At 37.6% G+C, this 25,311-nt stretch overlaps 1 protein-coding gene across 3 annotated transcripts; it reads right to left on the bottom strand.

Annotated features, from left to right (window-relative positions):
* Positions 1-374: 374 nt before the first annotated feature.
* Positions 375-24,159, bottom strand: MARCHF2 (membrane associated ring-CH-type finger 2). 3 transcript variants are annotated; one of them, XM_051972476.1, is made up of 6 exons: positions 24,063-24,159; positions 22,303-22,441; positions 19,483-19,711; positions 12,167-12,362; positions 5,425-5,634; positions 375-1,095 (listed from the first exon to the last, which is right to left on the bottom strand). In XM_051972476.1, exons 3-6 carry the CDS (start codon positions 19,656-19,658, stop codon positions 937-939), a joined length of 741 nt encoding a protein of 246 aa, XP_051828436.1. In that variant the 5' UTR covers positions 19,659-19,711; positions 22,303-22,441; positions 24,063-24,159; the 3' UTR covers positions 375-936. The 3 variants fall into 3 exon arrangements, with proteins under 3 accessions (XP_051828436.1, XP_051828438.1, XP_051828437.1); XM_051972478.1 differs by lacking the exon at positions 5,425-5,634; XM_051972477.1 differs by lacking the exon at positions 22,303-22,441 and having other exon boundaries at positions 24,063-24,158.
* Positions 24,160-25,311: the final 1,152 nt, after the last annotated feature.

The following is a 25,311-nucleotide window of genomic DNA, read 5'->3' as shown; positions in this document are numbered from 1 at the left end:
TTCCCTCCCCTCCCAAGCCTCCTGATCTCCCCCCCCCCCCCCAAAAAAAAAAAAAAAACTTCGTCCGAAGAGACCATCAAACGCTTAGTTAAATTTAAAATTCTGATATATAAAAATAGTAATACTATAAAAAACAAGGGGAATGACCTTAATCTTTATGAAGGGCTTTTGATGGAATGATGTAGCTCATTGTAATTGCTACCTCTTTGTTCTCTTAAAGTACTTGCAATGTAATGAATTTAAATTTTATATACTTTATTTAGTCCCCAATTCCCAAACTTCTTTCCTGAATTATTAGTTATCCTCAATAGAAAAATCTTGGGTTAAGCACTTGGGTTTAAGGCACTTTCAGAAACACATCATTGATAAGTCCATTATGTTCATTAAGAGCTAATTTTATTCCTTCAGGGTGATTTGTAAAACACAGAAACTTTTATAAAGTATGACACCATAAAAGAAAAGTGCAAATATGAAGATAGCCTCCCAAGATCTTAGCAAACTCCTAGGGCAAAGGCATTGTGAAACATGAATTGTCTTTGAGTGACTCCAGAACAAGGCATGTAATTAACCTCAGATGAGATCAAGCTGCCAGCTTCAGTACTGAAGCTTAAAACCAAGTCTGTTAACATAATATACAGAAATTTTATGCAAGGAAATTGAAAAATATGTACATATATAGAATATACTTCACTTAGTGTATATTGTAACAAAGTCATCCCACATTTGGGTGAAGGAGCCAGTTGTGTCCTTCCTCAAAGAGCTAAGCCTTCTAAACCATATCCTCGAAATCCTGGGCCACCTGACAGTGTGTTCAGCTTTTCTTCTTCCTCTAGAGTCTCAATATGCCAGTTGATTCCTTTAGGGCTGAATTTCTCTCTGAATTATGGTGAGTCAGGATTGACTCTCTTCTCCCAAGGGCTACCAGATCCAGGGCACTCACACAGTAGTTTCTTCTGCTGTTTTCTTGAGGAGCATGGCTGATAGCAGTGAATGCTGGGCCATCTTGCAGCTTTCAGAGTCCAGAATCATTAAGCGGACTTTTTGATTAGTTCTTCTCCACTCTGAATACAGCTGGCAGTGGTAGCGGAATGAAACCTAGGGAACAAGAAAGAGAGACCATGCAGTTCAGGGTTCTTTCCTTCTCAGACCCAAAGAGGGAATCCTGATAATGAATCACACAGCATCTCAATAGTAGAAAGAAAATTTAGTGGTCAACTGTTCCAACCTGGACCTAAACAGGAATCCCTCTGTGACTGCCCAAAGAAGTGGACATACTATCTTGTTCGAAGACCTCAAATGAGAGGGAACTGAGTATCTCTTAAAAGGTGTATTTTACTTTTTAACTACATTAATTATAATGAAGTTTTTTTTTTTCATTGAGCCTAAATCTGCCCCTTTGCAAGTTCTGTTACTTCTAGTACCAGGCTATTTATTGGTACCCAATTCTTCTTCCATATGATAGTCTTGAAGGCAGCTAGCTGTTCTTGTGCCCCTATAATGCTTTTTTCTTCCATGCTAAAAATTTTTAGAGTTCCTCCAATTGATCTTTGTATTAATTATTCTGTTTTCTTTCCTTTGATCTGTTCCTGCTAAATAGTAGTATCTTTTTTAAAATTGAGGTAACCAGGGCAAAATACAGCAAAATTGTCATCTTATTTCTGGATATCATCCTTCTCTTAAGCATAGGATAAATAATCTTAATTGTCTGCCATGTCAAAGTGTTGACTGATAGTCCACCAAAACTCTCAAATCTTTTTCAAAAAACTTGTCTAGACACCTATTCCTTCTCATCCTGTACTTGAACAGTAATTGTTTTGAAACCAAGTGAAGGTTTTTACATTGAGCAAAGAGAGAGAAAGAGGAAAGGTTACATTAGATAAAGCGATATTAAACCAGGATAGTTTTAGCCAGAGTAGCCGCTATGGGCCAGAACTTGATACTTGAAACTTACAAGGTGTTAAGTCAGTGGAATTGATAAGACAATGGTTATCTAATTTAGCATGGTGCTTAATAGTTCTCTAGTTCAGTACATGTACTTAGTACTTAATATAGTTCTACAAGATTGACACCTATTCTACAAGATTCACACCTATGATAATGTAATTGTAATAAAGCATATAAGCTGGGACAAACTCAGCCAGACAGATTCACTCCATCTCATACTACAGTAGTGACTGGTCTATCCTACATTTCCTCCACTGAGACAGGGCTAGCCCGGGCTCCAGGCAAGGAGACAATAAAGAATTTGGACTTTAACACTTGGTTATTCTCATGGTGATTACCAGGCTAAAAGGAAGGCTGGTCCAGAGATCTCCAGAAAACCAACCAGAACACTACAAGTAGCAATATCAAATATTAGGTTGGTAAGAATAGGGAGCCCAAGATATAGGGTCCTCATTCACCTCTTAACATTTCTAAAGTAAACATAAAGCTAAGCATAGAGTTCTATAAGCTTTCTCCATATAAGGAGAGAGAATATTTTTTGGGGAAAATTCTGATATGCTAATAGCGACACGAATACTATAGGGCTAGAATACAAAGGCCTTGTAAATAATAGGGTATTAAAAGTGTTCCTAAAAGATGATAAGTGCTAAGTTAGTGAATCCTAAGAAAGACAAAGGTTTCCCTTCAAGTCCAAGCCCATACAGACAGCTATTTGCATGCTTATTCAAGAATCTTGTCTTGAAATTGAAAGACAAATTACTTGACCGCTCATCCTAGCTGATAGTGCAAATAACCTGTGCCTCCAATGCTTCCTCTAATTATCTTGAATTTACTAATAGTATGAATTCCTAAGGAACAGGCACTGTTTGTGCCATATATATATATATAGCAGGTATTTAATAAATGCTTAATTAACTGAATTGAGTTAACCAATTCAATGGAATTGTTTCCAAGAAGGTGGGGGAGGAGGGGAAGAAGGTGGAGGTGGCGGATGTGCAGTTTTCTCATAGACACTATTAAACAACTCACTTGAAAATGGGGGATTGAATTAGAAAAATTCTTGCCAGCTCTCACATTCTAGACTTCTGTGAATCTCTCTCAAAGAGATAGTACAGCAAGTGAATATGTAACCAAGCTTGGAGTCAGGCAAATTTGGGTTAATTCTTGTCTCTGATACATTCTAGCTCTGTGGCCATGGGGAAGGCATGTAAGCTTCCAACATCCCTAAGTATATGAACTCCTGACTTTTATCAATGGAGAGTTTTCATAAAAGGAATTCCTTATGCTGATAAAATTACAGTATTTGAGTCCAAAACACCTAAATATAAACAGAAAAGTATTACCTATGCTGGACAGAATCTATACTTTTAAGCAGCCTTTACTCAAGATAAATATCAATTTGTAGCCTGGGAATATTTTTTAAAAGCCAGCTGATTTCATCACTCTGTGTCACTCCTGGAAAGCACAGCTACAATCTACTGTAAGAGTTTCACTGCTTCTGATCCAAGAAGGTGGCAGATAAGGATAGAGGTAAAGGCAAATTAGATCCCAACCCAGTACATGACCAGCAACACGTTTAAGTTGCATGAAACCAGAGTTCAAAAACACACACATCCAGCTCAGCTGATGTTTATGGTGCCTATACACAGACAAAGTATATGGGCATACTTTGTGTATAGGCACCATAAACATCAGCTGAGCTGGATGCCCATAACATTGCAGTCTGGCCAATTTTGAGATATGGTTGTAAAGCTGTAATAAACAATAATACCTTTTAGTTTTCTTAAAATACTAAGAGCTCCAAAGCCCGTTCAAGGATTAGGATGGTCTAACTTCTATTGAGATAGGATGATACATTAAGGGCCTTCATGATTTCTTATCACAGTCTTCTCCATACCAAGAACATCCTGTAATCTAGAAAGAAGATTTTTTGGTCCCATGTGGAAAAAAACTCTCTGTAAGCCAATGTAGTCACAGAAATTAAATTGGAAAGTGTTTCACAAATCTTGTTATATCCTTTGTCTCCATTCCTCTAATCCATAGGAAATTCATGTTCCTGATCTACCCCTAGCAGAATTCAGAGTATTTGGCTCTTAAGTTAAAGTATGGTAGGATCACCAATCCTGGAAGATGCCAGCTTCTGAGAATAGGCAGATAGGTTCTGTCATCTGAACTCCAAATGTACCTTCCTCCTACTAAGCCATTTGAAGTAGTTATGTAGGATGGACTTTTGATTGTCATAAGATTTCCCTTGTGTCTTGTAATGTTATTTACAGGAAACAAAAGCCCTAGAAGCAGTAAGATACTTAATGTAATGGAAAAAAGCATTTCTCTATGATAGTTGAGACCCAAGTGTGAACTTTATTTCTGCCAGACTAGGTATGTAAGTAGAGATGCTCATACTTTATCAGGAAAATGAACAAGTCAAATGTCCCCCTTATTCAGAAAAGTGGATAGCCACTAAAGTAAACACCAGAAGATTGAGGCTCCCCTCCTAGAGCTGCAGTTCTTTAAATAGGTAACACTAGTCAGATCACTCATTATCCTGAACCTCAAGCATTCTCAGCTGTATATTGCAGAACTGGACTAGACAATCAAAAATCCCTCCAGCTCCAACATCCTGTGACTGTTGAGTGAATCTACCTTTGTCACATTCCCTCAGGCAGCTGCAGAAGAACATGGAAAAAGCTGCTCGTACAGGGCCCAAAAGGTGGGGGACAGAGATATCCCCTCCATTTGTGTGACCCTAGGCAAATTCTTTAGCTTTCATGAGGTTCAGTCTCATCTTTCAAACAGAGATGAAAAGACTTATGATCTTCCCTTTCTAAGGTGTTCAGGCTCTCAAGTGAGATAAACATAACTAAAATGCTTTCTACAGAAGACCAGTTATTATCACTCCATAAAAATCTGACCTGGAAGAACCTGAGATTATCATAGATCACAGATTTAAAGCTGAAAGGCCTTAGAGGCTATTCAATCCAAGCTTTCATTGTACAAAAGAGGAGACTGAAGGCTCAAAAATTCACACAACAAATAAGTAGAAGTGGATTTTAAAGTCTTTTGGCTTCAAATTTAACCCTCCTTCCACTGCAGTATGCTTAAATGTCTGTGGTTAAATTATTCAAAATGTTAAAACGCTAGAAAATTTTAAATATAATTTTTACTGCATATTAATTTTATTTATTTTTAGGACCAACCTACAGACTATTTAGGGGACTCTGAACCATTAGGCTACTCAATGTGTGTTCCAGTCATTACAACCTCAAAAAAAGGAGATATTATATTCACATTTTTGCCGATAACTAAGTATGGGTCAGAAACTAGGTAAATTTCAGTTTGTGGGGAATGCCCATATATTCACAATGCAAAATAGAGGAAAGGAAACTTGGTATTCAGGAATGGATTTCTAGTTTTATTGGCCAGCCTAAAGAAAGTGTCCTTTTGGAGACTATCAAGGGGCAGCTGGCTCTGCTGACTCACCAATGTCCAAAGGATGTAGATAGTAAAAAGTGCTAACGTGAGAGCAATAAGTCCCACTGCTTCCAGCCTGCTGTTAAATTGTAGGTGATCCTGGGCCCCTCGAAGGCAAAGCCAGCCTGAGATAGCTGCGAGGGGTGTGATGAACAGGAAACACACCATGTCACAGAAAAGGGTCCTCTTCTCATTCCTGGGCCCAGGGTCCTTCAGCCACTAACAATAAATGAAAAGTTATAAACTTCTAAGAAAAGAAACATCTCTCTCCCCTTGTGTTCCCTCTCCTCCCCTTCCCTACCCCCAAGTAATAAAACCTAATATTTATCTGGCATAAATCTATTTTCAAATCTCATTAATAAAGTACCTAGGGAGGTAGGGCCTACATAAAAGGCCTACATAACCCTTTTAAGGGTTGAAAGATTAGAGTAGCAGTTCTTAAATTTTTTGATCTCAGGTCCTTTTTACACGCTTAAAAATTGAGGTTTCTAAAGAATTTTAATGTGGGTTTTATCTATTCATAGTTGCCATATTAAAAAATTAAAACTGACAAATTAAAAATAATTTATTAATATTGTATATATTAATGTAATAAATCTATTGCATGTTAATGTAAATGACATTTTTATGAAAAAATATTTTTAAACCAAAAGAAAAAGTACAAGAGTGGCATTGTTTTGCATATTTTTTGCAAATCTCTTAATAACTGGCTCAAGAGGATAGCTGAATTGTCATATCTACTTCTATATTGCATCTATTGTAATATGTAGTTTTGGTTGAAATATATGAAGAAAATAGTGCCTCACAAAGGTATGTGCATCTAGAGTCTAAAATGGAAGGGTTTTAAGAGGCAAATGATATCTTAGTATTATTATGACCTCCTGAAAGAGGACCCCTCAAGATTTTTAGATCAGATTTTGAGAACTTCTGATTGAAAGAAATTAGAAATGAACTTTAAAAAAAAAAAAAAAACCTTTTTTATTTTCAAAATATATGCAAAGATAATTTTTAACATTGACTCTTGCAAAACCTTGTATTCCAAATTTTTCTCCCTTCCCCCACCCCCTCTCCTAGATAGCAAGTAATCCAATATATGCTGGATTATCTAAAACATGTGCAAGTCTTCTATACCTATTTCCACAATTATCATGCTACACAAGAAAAATTAGATCAAAAAGGGGAAAAATGATAAAGAAAAAATCCCAAGCAAACAACAACAAAAAAAAGGTGAAAATGCTATGTTGTGGTCCACATTCAGTTCCCACAATCCTCTCTCTGGGTGTAGATAGCTCTCTTCATCATAAATCTTTTTGGAATTGACCTGAATCACCTCATTGTTGAAAAGAGCCTCATCCATCAGAGTTGATCATCACATAATCTTCTTGTTGCTGTGTATGATGTTCTCTTGGTTCTGCTCTCTGAAATCATCCTGCTGATCATTTCTTATAGAACAATAATATTCCATAACATCCATATACCACAACTTATTCAATCATCTCCAACTCCATACTCAGTTGCCAGTTCCTTGCCACTACAAAAGAGACTGCTACAAACATTTTTGCACATGTGGGTCCCTTTCTCTCCTTTCTGATCTCTTTGGGATATAAACCCACTAGAGACTGCTGAATCAAAGGGTATGCACAGTATTGTAGCCTTTTGGACATAGTTCCAAATTGCTCTCCAGAATGATTGGATCTGTTCACAACTTCACCAACAATGTATCTTTGTCCCAGTTTTTCTACATCCCCTCTAGCATTTATCATTATCTTTTCCTGTCATCTTAGTCAGTCTTAGAGGTATGTAGTGGTACCTCCAAGTTGTCTTAAATTGTATTTCTCTATTCAATAGTGTTTGACAGCATTTTTTCATATGACTAGAAATGGCTTGAATTTCTTCATCTGAAAATTGTCTGTCCATATCCTTTGACCCGAAATGAGCTCTTTAGAAAAATTCAAGATGCTATCAAAATGCTGTCATGTAACTCACTCTACCCAAGAGAACACTTTAGAAAGTGGGGAATAAGGAAAGAAGAATAAGGGACACAGCAGAAATTTGATACTAATATAGAGGAAAAATCACAAGACAGAAACCTCAGTTTAATTCTACTTGCTAATTATGTGACTATCAGCAAGTCACTTGGGTGGACTCTTGGATTCTTCATTATAAGATAGAGTAACAATTGTATTACTTGCCTCACAGGAAACTTGTAGAGATAAAATAAGATAATGTATGGAACTAAATCATGAAATTAAAAGTTATCATCAAATGAGAGACTCACCTTCTTGCAGCTTCTATTCTAAGGCGAGTAACCATATATCCAAGGATTCATGTCTCCAAAGACACCAAACAGAAACAAAGATGGATTTAAGGAGTAGTTTGGTCAAATGATAAAGATGGATGGTACCTAATATTTATATTTAGTTAGTAATATTTTTCTATTCTACAGAGGGCTAGGGAAGGTGAAGAAAGAGAAATAGTAAAGCTGAGTGAAAATACATGTACAAACAATCTAAGACAGGCAAAAGGGATAGTAAGGTTAGGCAGAATTACAGTATCTGGGGTTGCAGTTAGACGGCCTATCACCAGTCCCAGACAAAACTTGTAAGAAATGCAATTCATCCTTTCTCTCTTCCTACGCAACTTTTGGGATAGTTTAGTTATCTGCCCCTTATACCACAAGTTCAACATGTCCTATGTCCAATCAGCCCTAACAGTTTATTTCTTGGGAGTAGCTGTGCTTTTTAACCCAAATAAAAGGGTGGTGATTCTGGTGAACAAACATCTAGAACGTTAAATCCTTTTGTCCTTTCTCAGTGCCTATCAACATTTTTCTACTACTTCATGGGCAATTGAACTCCTGGCACTTTTGTCTATCAGTTGATAGAAATAATTGCCTTCACAGTCAGCTAAGCACTTGATACAGTTTGCCCAAGTTAATAACCAGATTTTCTGGGAGATCTGGCATGTAATTAACTTACTCAAAACCCATGACTTCATAGCATATTGCCAAGGTTATAGAATCTCCCCTGGGATTCAATCTGTTTCTTTAATCAGTACCAAATAGTGGCAGTTATCTCTAGAGACTGGCTTTGCTGCAAAGACTTACAAGAACTGATGCTAAGTGAAGTGAACAAAACTGGAGAACATTGTATACAGTAACAAGATTATGTAATGATCAACTATGGAGGACTTGGCTTTTTTCATCAATGAGATGATTTAAGGCAATTCCAATAGACTTGTGATGGAGAGAGCCATCTGCATCTAGAGAGAGAACTATGGATACTGAAGTGGTCAAAGCATAGTATTTTTACCTTTTTTGTTGTTTTGCTTATTTTATTCTTTTTTGTGTTTTTCCCCTCTTTGATCTGATTTTTCTCGCATAACATAATGAATATCGAAATGTTTGGCAGAATTGCATATGTTTAATCTCTATTGAATTGCTTGCTGTTTTGGGGAGGGAATAGGAGAAGAGAGGGAAAAAATTTTGCAAAGGTGAATGCTGAAAACTATTTCTGCATGGATTTGGAAAAGTAAAATACTAATTTTTTTTTTTTTTTTTTTTGCTGCTGAGACAACTGGGGATAAGTGACTTGCCTAGGGTCACAAGCCAGGAAAAATTAAGTGTCTGAGGGCAGATTTAAACTCAGGTCCTCCTGATTTCAGTGCTGGTGCTCTATCCACTGCAGCACCTAGCTTCCCTTACTATTTTTTATTTTTTTTAAAGACTGATTTTATTTTCTCAGATAAACACTTTCCCTTGGTAAGTATCCAGGATTGAGAACCCTGAAATTTGATCCGGACACCAAAGATCTTATACATTTCTACAACTTGTCACTTCACAAATTGGTATTATCCTAATTTCCTCCACTCTTTTCTTAAGAATAATCCCCTTCATTTTACTTTATGCTCCAGCCAAAATACTCTAATCACAGGATCAGAGGTGGTCAGAGTTAGAAAACCATTCTAAAAGATATCTAATCTAAATCAATATCTCAATAAGAAGCTGATTTACAATATAACTAACAAGTGGACAACTAAATTTGACTTCCAGACTTTTAATGAGGCACAATCCAATATCTCCAAAGTCACTGTTCTCTGAATACATTCTGTGTTTTTTTTTTCCCCCACTCCCATGCCTTTTGTTCACACTGTCCCTTATGTCTGGAACATTCAGCCTGCTGACATCTTGCCATCTTTGAAGATTCACCTCAAATACTACTACTTCTGTGAAGTCTTCCACAAGTCTTGTGTAAATAGTGGTAAATGCCTCTATCTGCATCAGTGATGCCATTCCATCCCATCTTCTCCAGCAGAGATAGCCCCTTCTATCATCGTTATTTTCCCACTTATTTTTCATCTATGGCTACAGGTTTTTTCCCTAATGTGGACAGACATGCCCTTGTCTCCTCTGTCCTCAAAATACAGCTCACTTGATCTTCCCTTTCCTGCTATATCCTCTATGTATTTGCTATTTATGGCTAAGTTTCTTGAGAAGGCCACCTACAATAGAGGCTTCCACTTTCTCTCCTCTCACTCTCTTCTTAACTCTCTACAATCCAGCATCTGGTCTCATCACCCTCACCCCCCAAAGTTACTTCATGATCTCTTAGTTGCCAAACCCAATGGCCTTTTCTCAGTTATCGTTTTTCTTGACTTCTGACACTGTCCATCCCTCTTTCCCAGGTTGTCCTACTACTTATCTGATCACTCCATGTCAGATTCTGTATTACTCTTACTAATCGTAGACACCCTCCAGGGCTCTGTCAAAGTCCTCTTCTACTTCTATGCTACTTCACATGGTGATCAAATCAGTTTCCATGTTTTTAATGATCTCCTCTTTGATTTTCTCTGATGATTCTCAAATCTATCTATTCAGTCTCCGCCTTTCTGTTGACCACCAGTCTTGTATCTCTGTCTTTTAGACATCTCAAACTGGATGTCAAATAGACATCTGAAACTATGTCCAAAACATTTTCTCTCTCCCTATATGCTCCCTTATTAGTATCAAGGGAACCCCTCTTCTACCAGTCCTCTAAGCTAACAAACTGTGTATCATCTTTGACTCTCTACTGTTACCTCTCATATCTAATACGGTGCCAAGATCCATTGATTTCAGCTTTACAACATCTCTCAATATTCCCATTATACCTCTGATACCACCAGCACCCTGGACTTAATCACCACACACCTGGATTACTGTCATATAACCTACTTGTAGATCTGCCTGCCCCAAGTCTCTCCTTACTCCAACCTATCCTTTACTCAGCTACCAAAGTAATTTTCTTCACACACAGGTCTAACCATATCACATACACTCCCTATTCCCCTCCTCCCTCCAATTCAATAAACTCTACAGGTTCCTTTTATTATCCAGAACTATATTTCTTATTTGGCATTTAAAGCACTTTACAATCTGCCTCTTCTTCCTCTTTACTATCTTCTTACATCCCATACCACCTCATCCCCATATACCCTTCAATCCAGTGACAGTAGCCTCCTGCCAGTTCCATGAACAATATATTCCATTTCTGAGTTCCAACCATTTTCTCTAGCTATCTCTTGTGCTGGAATGCTCTCTCTCCTGTCCTCTACTCTGATTACTAACCTCCCTGGCTTCCTTAAAATGTAAGTCCTACCTTCTCCAAAAAGTTTTCCCTAACCTCTTTTATTCCAGTTAATTCTCTTTATTAATTATGTCTTATTATTTGAGTATGTAGTCGTTTATACATAATTGTCTATTCCCCTATTAGATTATAAACTCCTTGAGGTCAAGGCTATTTTTTGCCTTTCATTGTACCTTTAGCACTTAGCACTGTGCCTAGCAGATAATAAATAAATGCTTACTGTCTGAATCTATCAGTTGGAAATGCCGTTTCCTTCCTTTTAACTCAAAATACTTTATGCTTCTATAGTATATTTATTACAATTTAATTTATATTTTATTTCCTTGTGGGAAGTCTGGTGTAGAAGGGGCACTGGAACTAGAGTCAAGGAAATTTAAATTCCAGTCTCTGTTCTGCCACTTACTACCTATGCTACTTTGAGCAACTCCATTTTTCTGAGTCATAGTTTCTTATTCTTCTTTAACTCTGATACTATAATCATTTCTTAATTGTGAATTCCTTGAATGTGTGATGATCAATTATGAAAGATTTGGTTTTTCTCACTGGGTCAGTGAGAATATAATCCCAATATACTTTGGATAGAAAATGCTATCCGCATCCAGAAAAAGAACTAAGGAGACTGAATGTAAATCAACACTTACTATGTCCACTTCTTTTTTCTGGGTTGTTTTTTTTTGTCCCATGATTTTTCCCTTTTGCACTGATTTTTCTCTCTCAACATGATCCATAAAGCAATGTGCGTCAAAAATAAATAAATGTGAATTTCTTGAGAAGAAAGATTCTGTCTTATTTATTCTTGTATGTAGCATCTAACAGACAATCAATGCCTGTCTACTGAATGCTGAATGAATAAATTTTTCCCTAGGAAATCTTCAAGTGTGGGGACAGATATTGAAATAGTTCAGAATCTCCAGTGTTAAGAATATTTGGTAATGGGTTACTGACCTCAGTGTTCACCAAAGTAACTAGACTGAGCCCTTAGATTTTTTTTTTCCCAAGAAGAAAAGGTTGTCAAGAGATCTCTATTTTTTCATTATCTGTCTTGTCTCAGACAGTAAAAAGAAAAAACAACCCTCGCTGGTCCAGGACCTATGCGTGAGGAAAAATTATTAAAAATAATAAGGTACCTCTGTGAAGGGCCGGGGACGCCTCTCCACCACAAATTCTGTGTGGCACAGCTCACAGTAGCTAGTGTTGGAGGAAGAAAGCCATTTCTCCAGGCAGCTCTTGTGCACGGTGCCCAGCGTGCCTGTGCAATCACAAGGTGACAACAGCACCTCCCCACTGGATCCTTCATGGCAAATTCGGCAGATGGGCCCATCACTAAGGACAAAAACAAAACACATCATCACAAAGACTTAGAACTGAGTGCACTTTTCTCCCAATTGTGGGGTTCTCATGAGGATTGTGCTTTATAAATTGTAAAGTTCTGTAGAGATGTTAGTCACCATCACTACTATCATCTTAAAAGTATGACATTATCCTTGCAGAATAGATTAATAAGGACTCTAGACAGGCTTGATCTGTGGCTTCCTGCCTTTGACATAGATTCCTATGAGCAGTGTGATAAACTGAGTGGGTGGTGACATGTAGCTAGACATGTAGACTAGAACACAGTGTCAGGAGAACAAGCAATTGCAAATCCTCAAGCACCTAAAACCAAATTATATCTATCAGTAGCTAGAAGTAATGACAGGGAAGCTAAAGTCCAATGAAAGTAAGTATCTTGCCCAAGATCACAAAGAAAATTAGTGGTAGAGCAAGACTAGAACTCAGGTTTGACTTCTACAGCAATAGCACCTTTTGCTGCTTCCTTTACTCCAGAAAATGATCCATAGTCAGATATTTTGGTGTCTGTTCATTTGATAGTAGAAAAAAGTAGCTGGAATATAACCTGAAGAAAAAGTCATTGAGAACCCCTCTAGTCTCATCCTCACACCTCTTAGAATCATAAATTTAGAGCTGAGTTTCTTAACCTGTAATCTGTATACTTGGGTTTAAAAAAAAATCTTTTTATAATAGCTTTTCAGTATAGTTGGTTTTCTTTGTAATCCTATATTTTATTTTATTAATTTAAAAACATTATTTGTTGAAGAGGTCCAATGATTTCACCAGACCACCAAAGGGGTTCATAGTACAAAAAAGTGAAAGACATCTGATGAAGATAAGTCCTATCATTTTATAGTGAGAAACCAAGGCCAAGAGAGGTGACTTGCACAGGGAAACACAGGTAGTAAATCATAGAGCTGGAGATTTGAACTCTTTTCTGCTGCCTTTAAATCTTGCATTCTTTCCACTATAGCATATAGCACATTACCCTGATAAGAAGAAAAATTTTAAAACAATTTTTAAATTAAAATTTTTTTCTTTTGTTTTGTTTTCTGCATAGGGGACAAACAATAATATACAGGACTTTAGATCACAATAAATAAGTGACTTTGCATATGACCTTTCAAGAATAACAATGATCATTCTTTTTCTCTGGAGATTTTTAACCAGGATTTTTTCGGGGGAGAGGCTTTTTAAAAGGGAATATATGAGGAAAGGGGGAATAGTAGTTCCATAAATAACTTTTATGTGATTTCCACTGGGATAACATGCTTAAAAAAATGTATCTTTTAGAAAATCTACTTTAATTTTCACATAAAATAAAACCAATATAGCTACAATGAAATAGAAAAAATAGCTAAGGGAAAAATTTTTGCAGCTAGTTTCTCCAATTAAGGCCTCATTTGCAAGATATATAAGGTATACATTTAAATTCATAAGAATTCATAAGAATAAGAGCCATTCCTCATCTGAAGGTCAAAATACATTAATAAATAAAGTAGTACTCATTATTAATGTATATCCCTGGAAAGTATTCTGCCAAGGTAAGTGACCTTATTCATAGCATTCAAAACTTCACCATTTGTTGTAACTGATGGTTCTACATATGGATGAGGTGGTGCTGGCTAATGGAAAATCTTTTTTTTCCCTTGGTAGAGTGAGGTCAAAATTATCACAAGCAGTCCATATTTTGTTGCATCTCAGCTTCAGAGGCTGTACTTTAGTTTTGACTTAGAAAACCTTTTCAAGTTGAAGAATTTACCATCAGTGCAGTAGCTATGTTCTACCAAACTGAAAATCTATAGAGCTCTTATGCTGACTTCATTGTTGTATGCCTGTGAAATCTGGACCAGTGCCATGCCAGGAAACTGAATCACTTCCATTTAAATTGTCTTAGGAAGATTCTATGGTCTCTGAGGTCCTTTATCAAACTACTAAACTACCCAGCATTCAAACTCTACTGCAGAGAGTACAACTCTATTGGGCTGGCCATGTTGTTCAAATGCGCACAAGGTGTTAACTCAGTGGAACTGATAAGATAATGGTTCTCTAGTTCACATATATAGTTAGTACTTAGCATGGTGATGTAATGGTTCTCTAGTTCACACATATTCAGTATGGTATACTGTTATAATGTAATTATAATAGAGTATTTACACTGGGGACAAAGTCAGACTCAGAAGGAGACTGGTTGAGATTGGCAGACTGGCAGACTGCTGGATGAAACTGGATCAGACTATGACAGACACAGACTGTGTAAGAGACAATAAAGACTTTGGATTCTATTCTTGTCCATTTTCGTGGTGTCTATCCTGCTGAGACCAAGGCTCTTCTGGAAGACCTTCAGAAAGCTAGCCTAGACATTACAAGACAATCCACTCCAAATGTATATGGAAAATGTTCAGAATCACCAATAGAAGTAAAAATCAAAGCAACTCTGAGGTTTCCCCTCAGTCTCATCAGATTAGCAAAGAAAATTAAAAAAAGAAAACGACAAGTGTTAAAGGGGCTGCTAGAAAACACACACATTAATGTACTTGTTAGAGTTGTGATTTGGTCCATCCATTCTAGAAAGCAATTTAGAGTTATACCCAATATATCATTAAAAGGATATTGACATATCCTTTGACCCAGGATGCCATTTTTAGGTTTGTAACTCAAAGAGATCAAAGAAAAAAGAACTACATGGAAAAAATATTTAAAGCAGTTTTGGGGTATTTTTTAGGGGGAGTAGCAAAGACCTGGAAATTAAGGAAGGATTCATCAACCAAAGAATAACTGAACAAATTATGGTTTAATGAATAAAATAGGCTACTATTGTGTCATTAGAAATTATGAAAAGAATGGCTGTAGAGAAACCTAAGATGTGTATGAACTGATGCATCAAAGACAAAACTTTATACAATAACAAGACTGTGAAGACAAACAAGTAAAAGATAAGAACACTCTGATCACTATAAGAACCAACCCTTGATTCCAAAGAACCAATAATAAAGTATATTTCAATCCAACAAAGAGATTCAAGATGCAGAATGAGATAGGCATGTTATAAAGATATGAACAATATCCGAATTTGTTTGAGTATGCATGTTTGTTACAATTTTGTTGTTCAAACCATTAAAGGAGGGTGGAAAAGAGAGAAAACAAATGTTTGTTAATTGAAAAATAAATTTAAAATAAAAACAACTAGAAGAACATCTCAAATGTTAGTACCTATCAAAATCCTTCCCATTCCTCAAAGCCAATCTCAAATGCTACCTTGTCTGTGATACCTTCCCTCAGCCCACATCTTATTAAATGTTTCTCTCTATTCTGAATCCTCATAGCATCCTATGTAGATTATAATTTTAAATGCATTAAAATCACTTGTGAACTTGTCTTGTCTCTCTTACAAAATAGACTACAATAAATTCTTTGCAGCCTTGTATTGTGTTCTTCTCATTTTTGTAATCCCCATGGCACCTAGCACAGTATATTACATATATACTCAATAAAAGGTTACTGAATTAGAATTCAATACGGACCTGGCCTAATTGTTTTAAAAATCAAACTGAAGATTAGACCCCCTTATACCGAGTTTCTAACCAATGCTTCCTTCAGGATCTTCATAGTACTATACCTTTATTTTCAGTTTCCTACTTTTATCTATATCCCTAATAGAATTCTACAAATGACTACTTGGAGGGGAGCTACTACTTTGGAATTAATTCATAATGATAAAGAACTGATTGATGAAATATGTGATGATAACCTTGGGAAAAAAAGTTCATGATAAGCACCTTGCAGAGCCTGAGAAATATATTTATATAAACAAAAACAAACAAAAAAAAGAGCTCACAAAAAAGATAAGGATGATCCCCTGGCCAAGTACTCTAGAAGAAAAAATGCTAAAGAGGAGCAAAAGACTCTCAAGAACAAAATTTTAATGACAATTGCAAATCTTCCTGAGGAAGAAAGGAAAAGACTTCTAAACAGACCTGTATGACTGTACAGATTTATTCAGTGGGCTCAAACAAAAAAGAGGCATTTAATTTTAATTTAATTTAACAGTGGCATTTAATCAAGGAATACTAAAAAAAAAAAAAAATTGTGATACTATAAAAGCATTTTTTAAAAACCTAAAGCCCAGGTTGAGCTAATCTTTGTGAAGCAAATAACAAAAGGATTTTTGAACAATCCTGGGAAAAACTAGAAGGAAAGGGCTAAATGTTAATAGATAATAGAAACAAGGCAAAACTACCAAAATCCTACTTTACTTTTGTCTGCTTTCTTTTGACTTGAAAGGATAAAATAAGTAATGGTTTGGAATTAATTGACACGATGATAAGAAGTTGGTGTTAAAAAAAAAAAAAAAAGCAAATAACTATTTTAAGTGAATCTTTAAGCCCAGACAAAAAGCATCCTGTTATTCAATCATGTCCAAATCTTTGTGACCCCATTTGATGTTTTCTTGGCAAAGATACTGGAGTAGTTTGTCATTTCCTTCTTCAGCTCATTTTACAGATGAGGAAATTGAGGTAAATAGGATTAAGTGACTTGCCCAGGGTCACATAGTTCCTAAGTGTCTGATGTTATCCCACAATGATGTTACTTATCTCATTTGGAAGTGATCTGTTCCTTCTTGGAGCTTCTACAGTAATTTTTATTGTAGTTCTTGTAGGGCTCTTATCATATGCTGTCTTATACTTATCCATAGACATTTCCTCTCTTTTCTAATAGCGCATTTATCTTATGCAAATATGCAACCTTCTCAATCCCTCTAATATCTTGCACTGGGCTGAGCAACTAGTATGTGCTTAAGGTAAATATTTATAAATGGATTGTAACATTGTATATTCTGAGTTAAGCAACTTGTTCATAGATTGAATCAGTGAGGTAACACCATGTGGCAGGATAATATGAAAATGTTATAAGACACAACTCCTCCAATTCAATTCTCCAATAAGTCTAAACTTATGAAATAATTTTTACGATGGACATCATCAACTACTTGGAATATTCCTTTACTTCTTGTTGGCAAACATGCCAATCACAAGTCAGATTGGGATCTTTAAAAATTTATCTCATCAGCTGCCTTAATTGTTACTTTCTGCTCAGGGATTTTTTTTTTTTTTGGATGTCAAAGACTTGTTTACCATGTTTCCCATAGCCCCTTCTTCCCTCTCCATCAACAATCCTAAACATAGACTAAGAGGAAACGGGTTTTATACTGCATCAAGAGAGACATATGTTGGAAATAAAGGAAAATTTTCCAAGCCAATGAGCATAGTCAAAATACTATAATATTCAGGGGAGCTTATAGTATTTCTCCTGAAATTTTCAAAACATGATTAAGATTCTCTTCTGAATGACAGAATCTTAGCATTAGAAATGGCATAAAGTTGATCTAATTCAATACTCTACACAATATATAAATATTCTACACTATCGATGATGGATATTTATCCAGCCTTTATTTGAATATCTTTAGTATAAGAGAAACTGTACACTCACAATGCAGTAATTCCTTTCTTTTCTTCTTTCCCCGCTCCTCTCCTTGCCCCCCCAAACAACAGCTCTAGTTGTTAGGAAGTTTTTCTTGATATTGAACTGAAATCTGATTCCCTGTAATTTACTCTCATTGGTTTTTAATTCTGCTATCTTGGAGAGCATTTAAAAAGTTTGCTTCTTTTCCATATGAAAACCCTTCAGAAATTCGAAGATAATGATCATCCTGCACCATCCACAGCTAGGCTTTACTTTCTCAGAGCTAAACATTCCTACTTATTTTAACTGATCCTCATATGCGATTTTTTTTTTTTCCATCCTGGTCACCTTTCTCTAGTTGTACTCCAACTTGTTAATGGCCTTACTAAAATATGGTACCTAGACCATAACATAGTGTTTCATGTGTCACATAACCCTATCAAAAAGGCAGTGAGATTATGGTTTCCACTAATCTGAACATTATACTTCTATGTAATACTTCTACCTGGAATGGTTTAGATGTAGTCTTATTCAAAAGCAAAGACTAATCACAATCCCAACTCACAAATAAAATAATACTGAAAATCAACTATCAAAGATTTAAAAACTGATCAACAGAATGACCAACCATAATCCCAACAGAGCAGTAAAGAAATATGTGTCTGCATGCTTAACAGTGGCAGTGACATAATAGTCTCAGGATACTGGAGGCATTTTTTTTTTAAGACACCAACTTTCTTTGAAACTTGTTTTACTTGACCACATCTTGACCATGTGTACTTTCTTTTTTAGTGAGGGGAAGTAGAAGGAAGAGAAGATGAATTTTTGTTCATTGGAAAAAAGAAAAATAAAAGCAAGAAGGAATAAAAGTCTCTTCTAACACTAGTAATTAAAACAACTAGACCATAACATATTAAAAGGGCTTCACCTATTGCAAATGGGCTCACAATTTCCCAGTAGAATAGGAGAAAACCTTATTAAACTGATGTGCTTAATACCTAGGTATCTGATTAATTTTATACTTCAGAATACTTTATTGAATATCAGTGTGGTCTGTCATTTCTATAACTTAGACAGGTTTTATTTTTTTGAGATGGATGAGAAGATATTTATGAAGATCAGACCCAAGAAATAGAGAAATGCAAGATGCAAATTACAAAATAATATAAACATCCATTATATTCATCACCCAATTAATTCACTGCCTCTTTTAGTATGATAAGCTAGAGAAAGCTAGAGCTAATGATCAATCATTTATGGCCCTAAGGGAATAAAATTTCCTAAGGAATTTTTGATTTTGATTTTTACAACATGCCAATTTCCTACTCCTTCTCAAAAATGCCTTATTGCATGGAAAAAAAGGATGAGTTTTTTTGGGTTAAAGTACTCTCAGATAAACTGAATTACAATCCTTGATTTTTGATACTACCACCAAAATAATTTTAAAAAGGATCTTGGAGGTTGCAAGTCAGAATTGACAATTACTGCCTTATCCTGCTATTGGATGAAGATGATAATGATGAGTCTGCATCCTCTTCTGAGTCATAAGGAAGAAATACTTTTGGATAAACTTCCAAGATAGTTCTGCAGACTCAAAAGGCTGGGTCACCTGCTTCCAGACATAACTGGAGGGGAGGGGGAGTTTTACCTTTGCGTGCCTAAGGCTTTGATGACAGTTGAGAGAAGCCGGCCATCCTTGGCTGTTACCTGGGTCACATATTGCGGATGCCCAAGGTCCGGGTCAGCCACGATCTTAGAGAAGGCCGTATTTCCAGTACAATCACACAGTGAACCAGGAAGATGACAGCAGTCGCCTGTCGTCATGGCAACAAGGGACGCATAGGCCTTCACAATTGGGGTTCCATGATCATAAGAGCCTGCAAAGAAACCAGCTGGAGCTGAAGTCCTACAAAGGAGCTAGCTTCTCTGTAGTTTATTACTCTTTAGTTAATACAAATTCTTCTGGGCCTTCAATCACTACTACCACCCCAAACCAAACAGCTATAATCTGGAGATTTATTTCAAAAAGTTTTCCAAATTTTTCCTTTCCTTTCAAAATATAGGTCCCAGGTTCAGTTAGATATCTAGTTCCATATCCTTATATTTATATGCTCCAAGATTGCATAGGAAATTAGTAGTACATAATATTATTAATACATAGTACATAACTACCAGGAAATTTCCTACAATTTAGTCAGATTATACACCAACACCAGTAATATTCATAACTATTCACATTTATATACACCAACACCAGTAATATTCATAACTATTCACATTTATATATGTCTTTGTGATTTACAAAACACTTCCCTCAAAGCCCATGAGATAGGCATTATCTCTCTTACACCATGAATGAACTAAGGCTCAAAGAAGCAAGTAAGTTGCCTAATATCACACCACTAGCAAGCATTTAAGCCAGGACAAGTAAACAAGTCTTCTGATTTCAATTCCCACACTCTAACTAGCATAAGATGATATAGAGGTAAACTGTGTCCCCTTTAACCTTTGGGGACCCTATACCTTCAAGAAACACTGAGTTTTAAAAAAAACTATTTGGTTTCCATCACACACTTTGGTGTTTTGTTCTAATTCTTAGAAATAAAGCATCAAATGTACAATCCTGTTTCTAGCATCAGCAAAGACTTCTACAGGTCAGGAAAAAAAAAAGCTGCAATTTCCCTATTTCACCAAAACTGCTCACTATGTTTATGGGATAACAGGACCTAGATCAAACCATGCAAGTCTAGACTACATATACCTTAATCCAGAGATACCCTAAGCAACAATTGACTCTGTACATAATGTGTTTTTCCCCAGAGGCTGTCAATGTCTTGAGTGTAACTAAGAACACTCATCAGCCCACAAAACAGGTTAATCTAGGCTTCAGGGTAAGCAGATCACAACATTATCTGAGAGCCTAGGAAAAGCTTAGGGACAAAGACAAAGCAAAGGGTAAAACACTCAGTGGATTTAAATAAACACAAAATCTACCAAATAAACAAACCAATTCTATCATAGTTCTCTCTATTCTTAAACCTGTTTGGTATATAGTCCAGGGTCAGAGTAGATACCTACAGAATAGAAGTCTTCCAGAATTCCTGGGCACTCTGGGTGTATACCAGGTCTGGGCCTACTGTCAGATGAAATAGTGATCTTTCTGTGGATGTTTGTAAGAATATTTAAATAAATGGGTTAGAGGCAGCTAGGGAGTACAGGGGCATCTAGGTAGCCGAAGTGGATAGAGTACCAGCCTTGAAGTAGGAGAATCTGAATTCAAACATGACCTCAGACACTTAACACTTCCTAACCCTAGGTAAATCACTTAACCCCAACTATCTTAGCAAAAAGTAAATAAGTGGATCATTTACCCTGTCATTAGATTACATTTAACTTGTCAAAAGTGTTAATATGTAATTGTTTCCCCAGTATAGCTCTAAACAGATTATCCAAAGTGAGGACAGGGATAATGCGATATATCCCTTTGTCAATCCTAATCTAACCCTCAGAATACACATTAGAGTCCCTCAGTGTTTACTAAATTGAAATCCAGATATGGATTCTGTGGAAGCTTGACATTTAACCATGTGACCTCAAACAAGTTAATCTCTCTTGAGATTCAAATTTTGTCATCTATAAACTATAAAAGGAGGAGGAGAAGGAAAAGGAGGAGGGGAAGGAAAGAAGAAGGAAGAAGGGAAAAGAGAAGAAGGATGAAGGAGGAGGAGGAGAAAGTTGGGCTGGATAATCTCTAAAACCCCTACCCAGGCTGGAAAACCTGCATTTGTATTAATCAGTTTTGTTTAGCTTCTTGCATATATTCTTCATGACCTTATATGGAACAAGGTGTTAGATGGCATGCTTCAAAGGGGAAAGCAGCAGGCAAATAAGAGGGAAGAAAAGAAAAACAGTAGAAAAAGAAAATTTTTAATGGAAGGAGTAAGAGAGAAGACAGAAAAGCTGAGATCATCTGGAAAAAAAAAAACAACAAAAAACTTGCTGTATGGCTTCTCAAGGAGAGATATACTTTTGATCTGTTTCTATTAATAAGATGAGACATTTATGGTTTCTGAGTTTATCCTTGCTTTGTACATTTTGTACCTAACAGGGAATCAATAAATGTTTGTTAAATGCACGCATTAATGGGTACATGCCTTCTAGATCCTTTGAAAACTTGGTTTCCTTCCTTTGGATGCAATCCTTTTAAAAATGTATTATCCATCAGCAATTGGGAAGGAGCTGACCAAATAATGGCACATGAATGCAATATAATATTACTGTGGCATAAGGAATTATTAATAAGAAGTCAAAGAAACAGAGATAAACTTAGGAAAAAATAACTGACTTAAGAGTCAAAAGAACATACAAAATGACTGCAACAATGTAAATAAAGGTACTGTGGAGATGCAACAACACTGGTTAAATGCAACAATTGTTAGTACGATCTTGCCAGAATTAAAGAACGCACCCCTTCTTTTTGTTCATTGAAGCCATATGGATAAAGTGCTAGACTTCAAATCACAAAGACTTGGATTCATATCCCACTTCTGACACGAGCTGTCTGGCCACAGGCAAGTCATTTAATCAGTGAGTTTAAGTTTCTTCATCTGTAAAATAAAAATAATATATGTATTTCCTACTTTGATTATATATAAATATAAAGTATTTTTGTAAACTTTAAAGTTCTAGCTAAATGTCAGTTTATTGAAAAGTGATTATCCTAAAGGATTTTTTTTTTTTTGGCAAGAAAAAAACCTTTTGCAAGAGGGTTTCTGTATTAAGTAGTTGTTTTGTAAACAAAATGCATCAATGCATCAAAAAAAAATTAAAATGTGGCATCTAGAGCACAATATACTAGGTCATTTAATAGATGAATTTCCAATGATTAGGAAATTGATTACTTAATCAAATTAGGCCTTTTTTGGTTGCCAACACACCCATGTCTCATGTTGACCTGGGAGTCCTCCATCCTTTTTCATTTGAACTGCACCTTTGTATTATACACCTATAAAACTGATTTTTAAAAAATCCTAAAGGCTATGTTTAGCTCAAGCTAACTTCATTTTGTTAAACTTCAATTGAGCTTGTTGGATTTCAACTCTCATCCAATTAATAGCTCTCTCTCTTCCAACTTTGTGTCACCTCTAAATTTGATAAAAAATCATGCAATTTGTGCCTTAAATTGAGTCATTAATAAAAATGTTCGAATGGGTTCTGTAGCTGCAATGTAAATCTCTTTCCAAATTAAAATAAATCTTTTAGCTTTAAGTCTCCTTCCTTCACCCTGGAGGATGGGGGCTAGGAGAGCGGGAAACATTGTGACAGTCAAGGAGTGGTGATGGTGGAGGCACAGTGGGAACTCCCTGGTTACAGAAACACTGCTCAGTCAAGCTGGACAGCAGACACTCAGGTCCCAACCTTGTTTGTGAGGGAAGATGATGATCTCGGTCAGGTAAGGGTGTAGACAACGAACTTGGCTCGAAGCACCTACTATGGACTAGAAGCTATTTGAAACGCTGGCACTGTGAGGTAGGAGGTGGAACTGCAGATCATCGTGCTTTAGATCGTGGCAAGGTAGGGGCACAAGTTAGATCAAGATCTAGGGAGGACCACAGGTCATGGACTTGGGGTGGGGGGTGGCACTGGGCAGGGCAGAACAGCAAAATGGAGTGGGGTGGGCAGAGTTGGACACACCATCGGTGGCAGCAACAGAAAGGAGAGGTCGGACACACGAGTGGGCAGGGCATGGGTAAAGAGCAGACACCACAAGTCTTGGCATCGCCACAGGGAGGGGGAATCTTATTATACAGGTCAGGGTCGCAAAAGGGAGGAGGTCAAAGGGTCACTTCCTCAGTGAGGTGAGGGAGGAAGGCCACTCTTGTCTGTCACCATGCTGAGGGCGGAAGACTGCTTATCAAGGGGCAGAGGCACCACATCGGACACCGCCCCGGTCGGACTTGGAGCTCAAAGTCAGGAGGTCTCAGCCCCGCCCGGTCCAGGTTTCGGTCAGTCACCGCCCCGGCCCGCTCCTCATCAGCCACCGCCCCAGCTCTGGTTAGGCCGGGTCCTACCCTGCGCTGGTCAGCCACCACCCCTGCTTTGGTCAGGCCTGGCCCCGCTCCTGTCAGAGACCGCCCCGGCTTCTGTCAGGCCTCGCCCGGGGTTGCCGCCGCGCAAGAGCAGCGGCTCTAGTCCCTTGACAGCTGAGTTTGATGACCCCGGCCCTACCTGGTCCCGCGGGCCGGGCCGGGACAAGCCGTACCGCCCAGGGCTCCACTCAGCACGGCGGCGGCGGCGGCGGCCCCGGCCCGTCCCGTCCCGTCAGCTCCAGTGCGGTCACGGCTCTGGGGCCAGCCCCGCAGAACCACGGTCCGCCGTCCAGGCCCCGTTCTTTCCTCTGCCCCCAGTGACAGCTCCCGCGACCAATGGAGACAGGTCACTAGCGCGACGCGGGCCAATAGATGCTCAGGGAAAAAAAATGCCCAGAAGGCGGAGCCTAGACTGGCGTCACGGACTGCATCTGCTCCGAACGCTCCAGCCGGCCGATGCTGGCTCCGCCCCGCACACGAGACTCCACTCTCAGGTCCGGGAAATCCTGGAGCAACTGCAGCTAGGGTCAGACTGCACGCGCTGGCCCCTAAAGGCCTGGAGGAGGAGCTGGAGCCGTCCTCGAAGCCTGCCCGGAAGAAATCTGTCCGAGAGATTGGTCCGCATAACTTTGTTCAAATTACATTCTCGGGACCTCCTAAGCATGTCTGCTGACCAATTTTCCTCTGCTGTCCTAAACCTCCTGATGTCTGCAGCTACCTTTTCTATAGCGCTTTAAAGGGTTTACAAAATTACTTGACATCTTAAGAGTGATATTCCTGGAATAGTTTTGTGTGTTGGTCTGGTACCAATGGTTTTAGATTATGGACCAAAAGGAAGCGATTCTTTTTTCAAACACCTGTTTGCCTCCACAGCATTAGTCACCCCTCTCTCCCCACTCACACCCGCGCATCATCGGTTCCTCTGCTTCTCTTATTGACATAAATCTCAGACCAATAACATGGCAGGCAGAGATGATGAGCTCTTTGGGGGTAGTTTCAAATTTTCCAAAGTAGTATTCTTTTATTACTTCTGTAATCCTGGACAAGTCACAACCTCTCTTGCCTTATCTGTAAAACTAGGGTGCTCCTGTAAGTGGATAAAGTAAAGTCCCAGACAAAGTCTGATAGACCCAACCTCATATACCTCAAATTCTTACTGAAGGATTCTAGCAGTCACAATCTCTGAGCTTGTTTCATCTGCAAAATAGGAATAGTTGCTTCCAATTCCATATTGCTAAGATCAGGTAACATATGTGGAATGTTTTGCACATCTGAAAGCACCATTCCTAAATCCTAAATTCTAAAGCAGGTCTCAGTTTTGTTTTTTTTTTTTTGGTTTAACTGGGGACTCCTTGGCAGTCTGGTGGTTTATGGTTCCCTCTTCAGAA

Source organism: Antechinus flavipes, chromosome 1 (genome assembly GCF_016432865.1).
Source record: "Antechinus flavipes isolate AdamAnt ecotype Samford, QLD, Australia chromosome 1, AdamAnt_v2, whole genome shotgun sequence".
NCBI classification, from domain to species: domain Eukaryota; kingdom Metazoa; phylum Chordata; class Mammalia; order Dasyuromorphia; family Dasyuridae; genus Antechinus; species Antechinus flavipes.
The sequence above is the reverse complement of the archived record's forward strand: the minus strand, read 5'-3'. Positions and strand labels throughout refer to the sequence as shown.

Excerpts from the sequence above, each read along its gene's own strand:
- MARCHF2 (XM_051972476.1), bottom strand. The coding sequence starts at position 19,658 with ATGACGACAGGCGACTGCTGTCATCTTCCTGGTTCACTGTGTGATTGT. Across the intron at positions 12,363-19,482 it reads AAAGCCTTAGGCACGCAAAG|TGATGGGCCCATCTGCCGAA; the intron begins GTAAAACTCCCC and ends TTTTGTCCTTAG. Across the intron at positions 5,635-12,166 it reads GTCCCCGGCCCTTCACAGAG|TGGCTGAAGGACCCTGGGCC; the intron begins GTACCTTATTAT and ends ATTTATTGTTAG.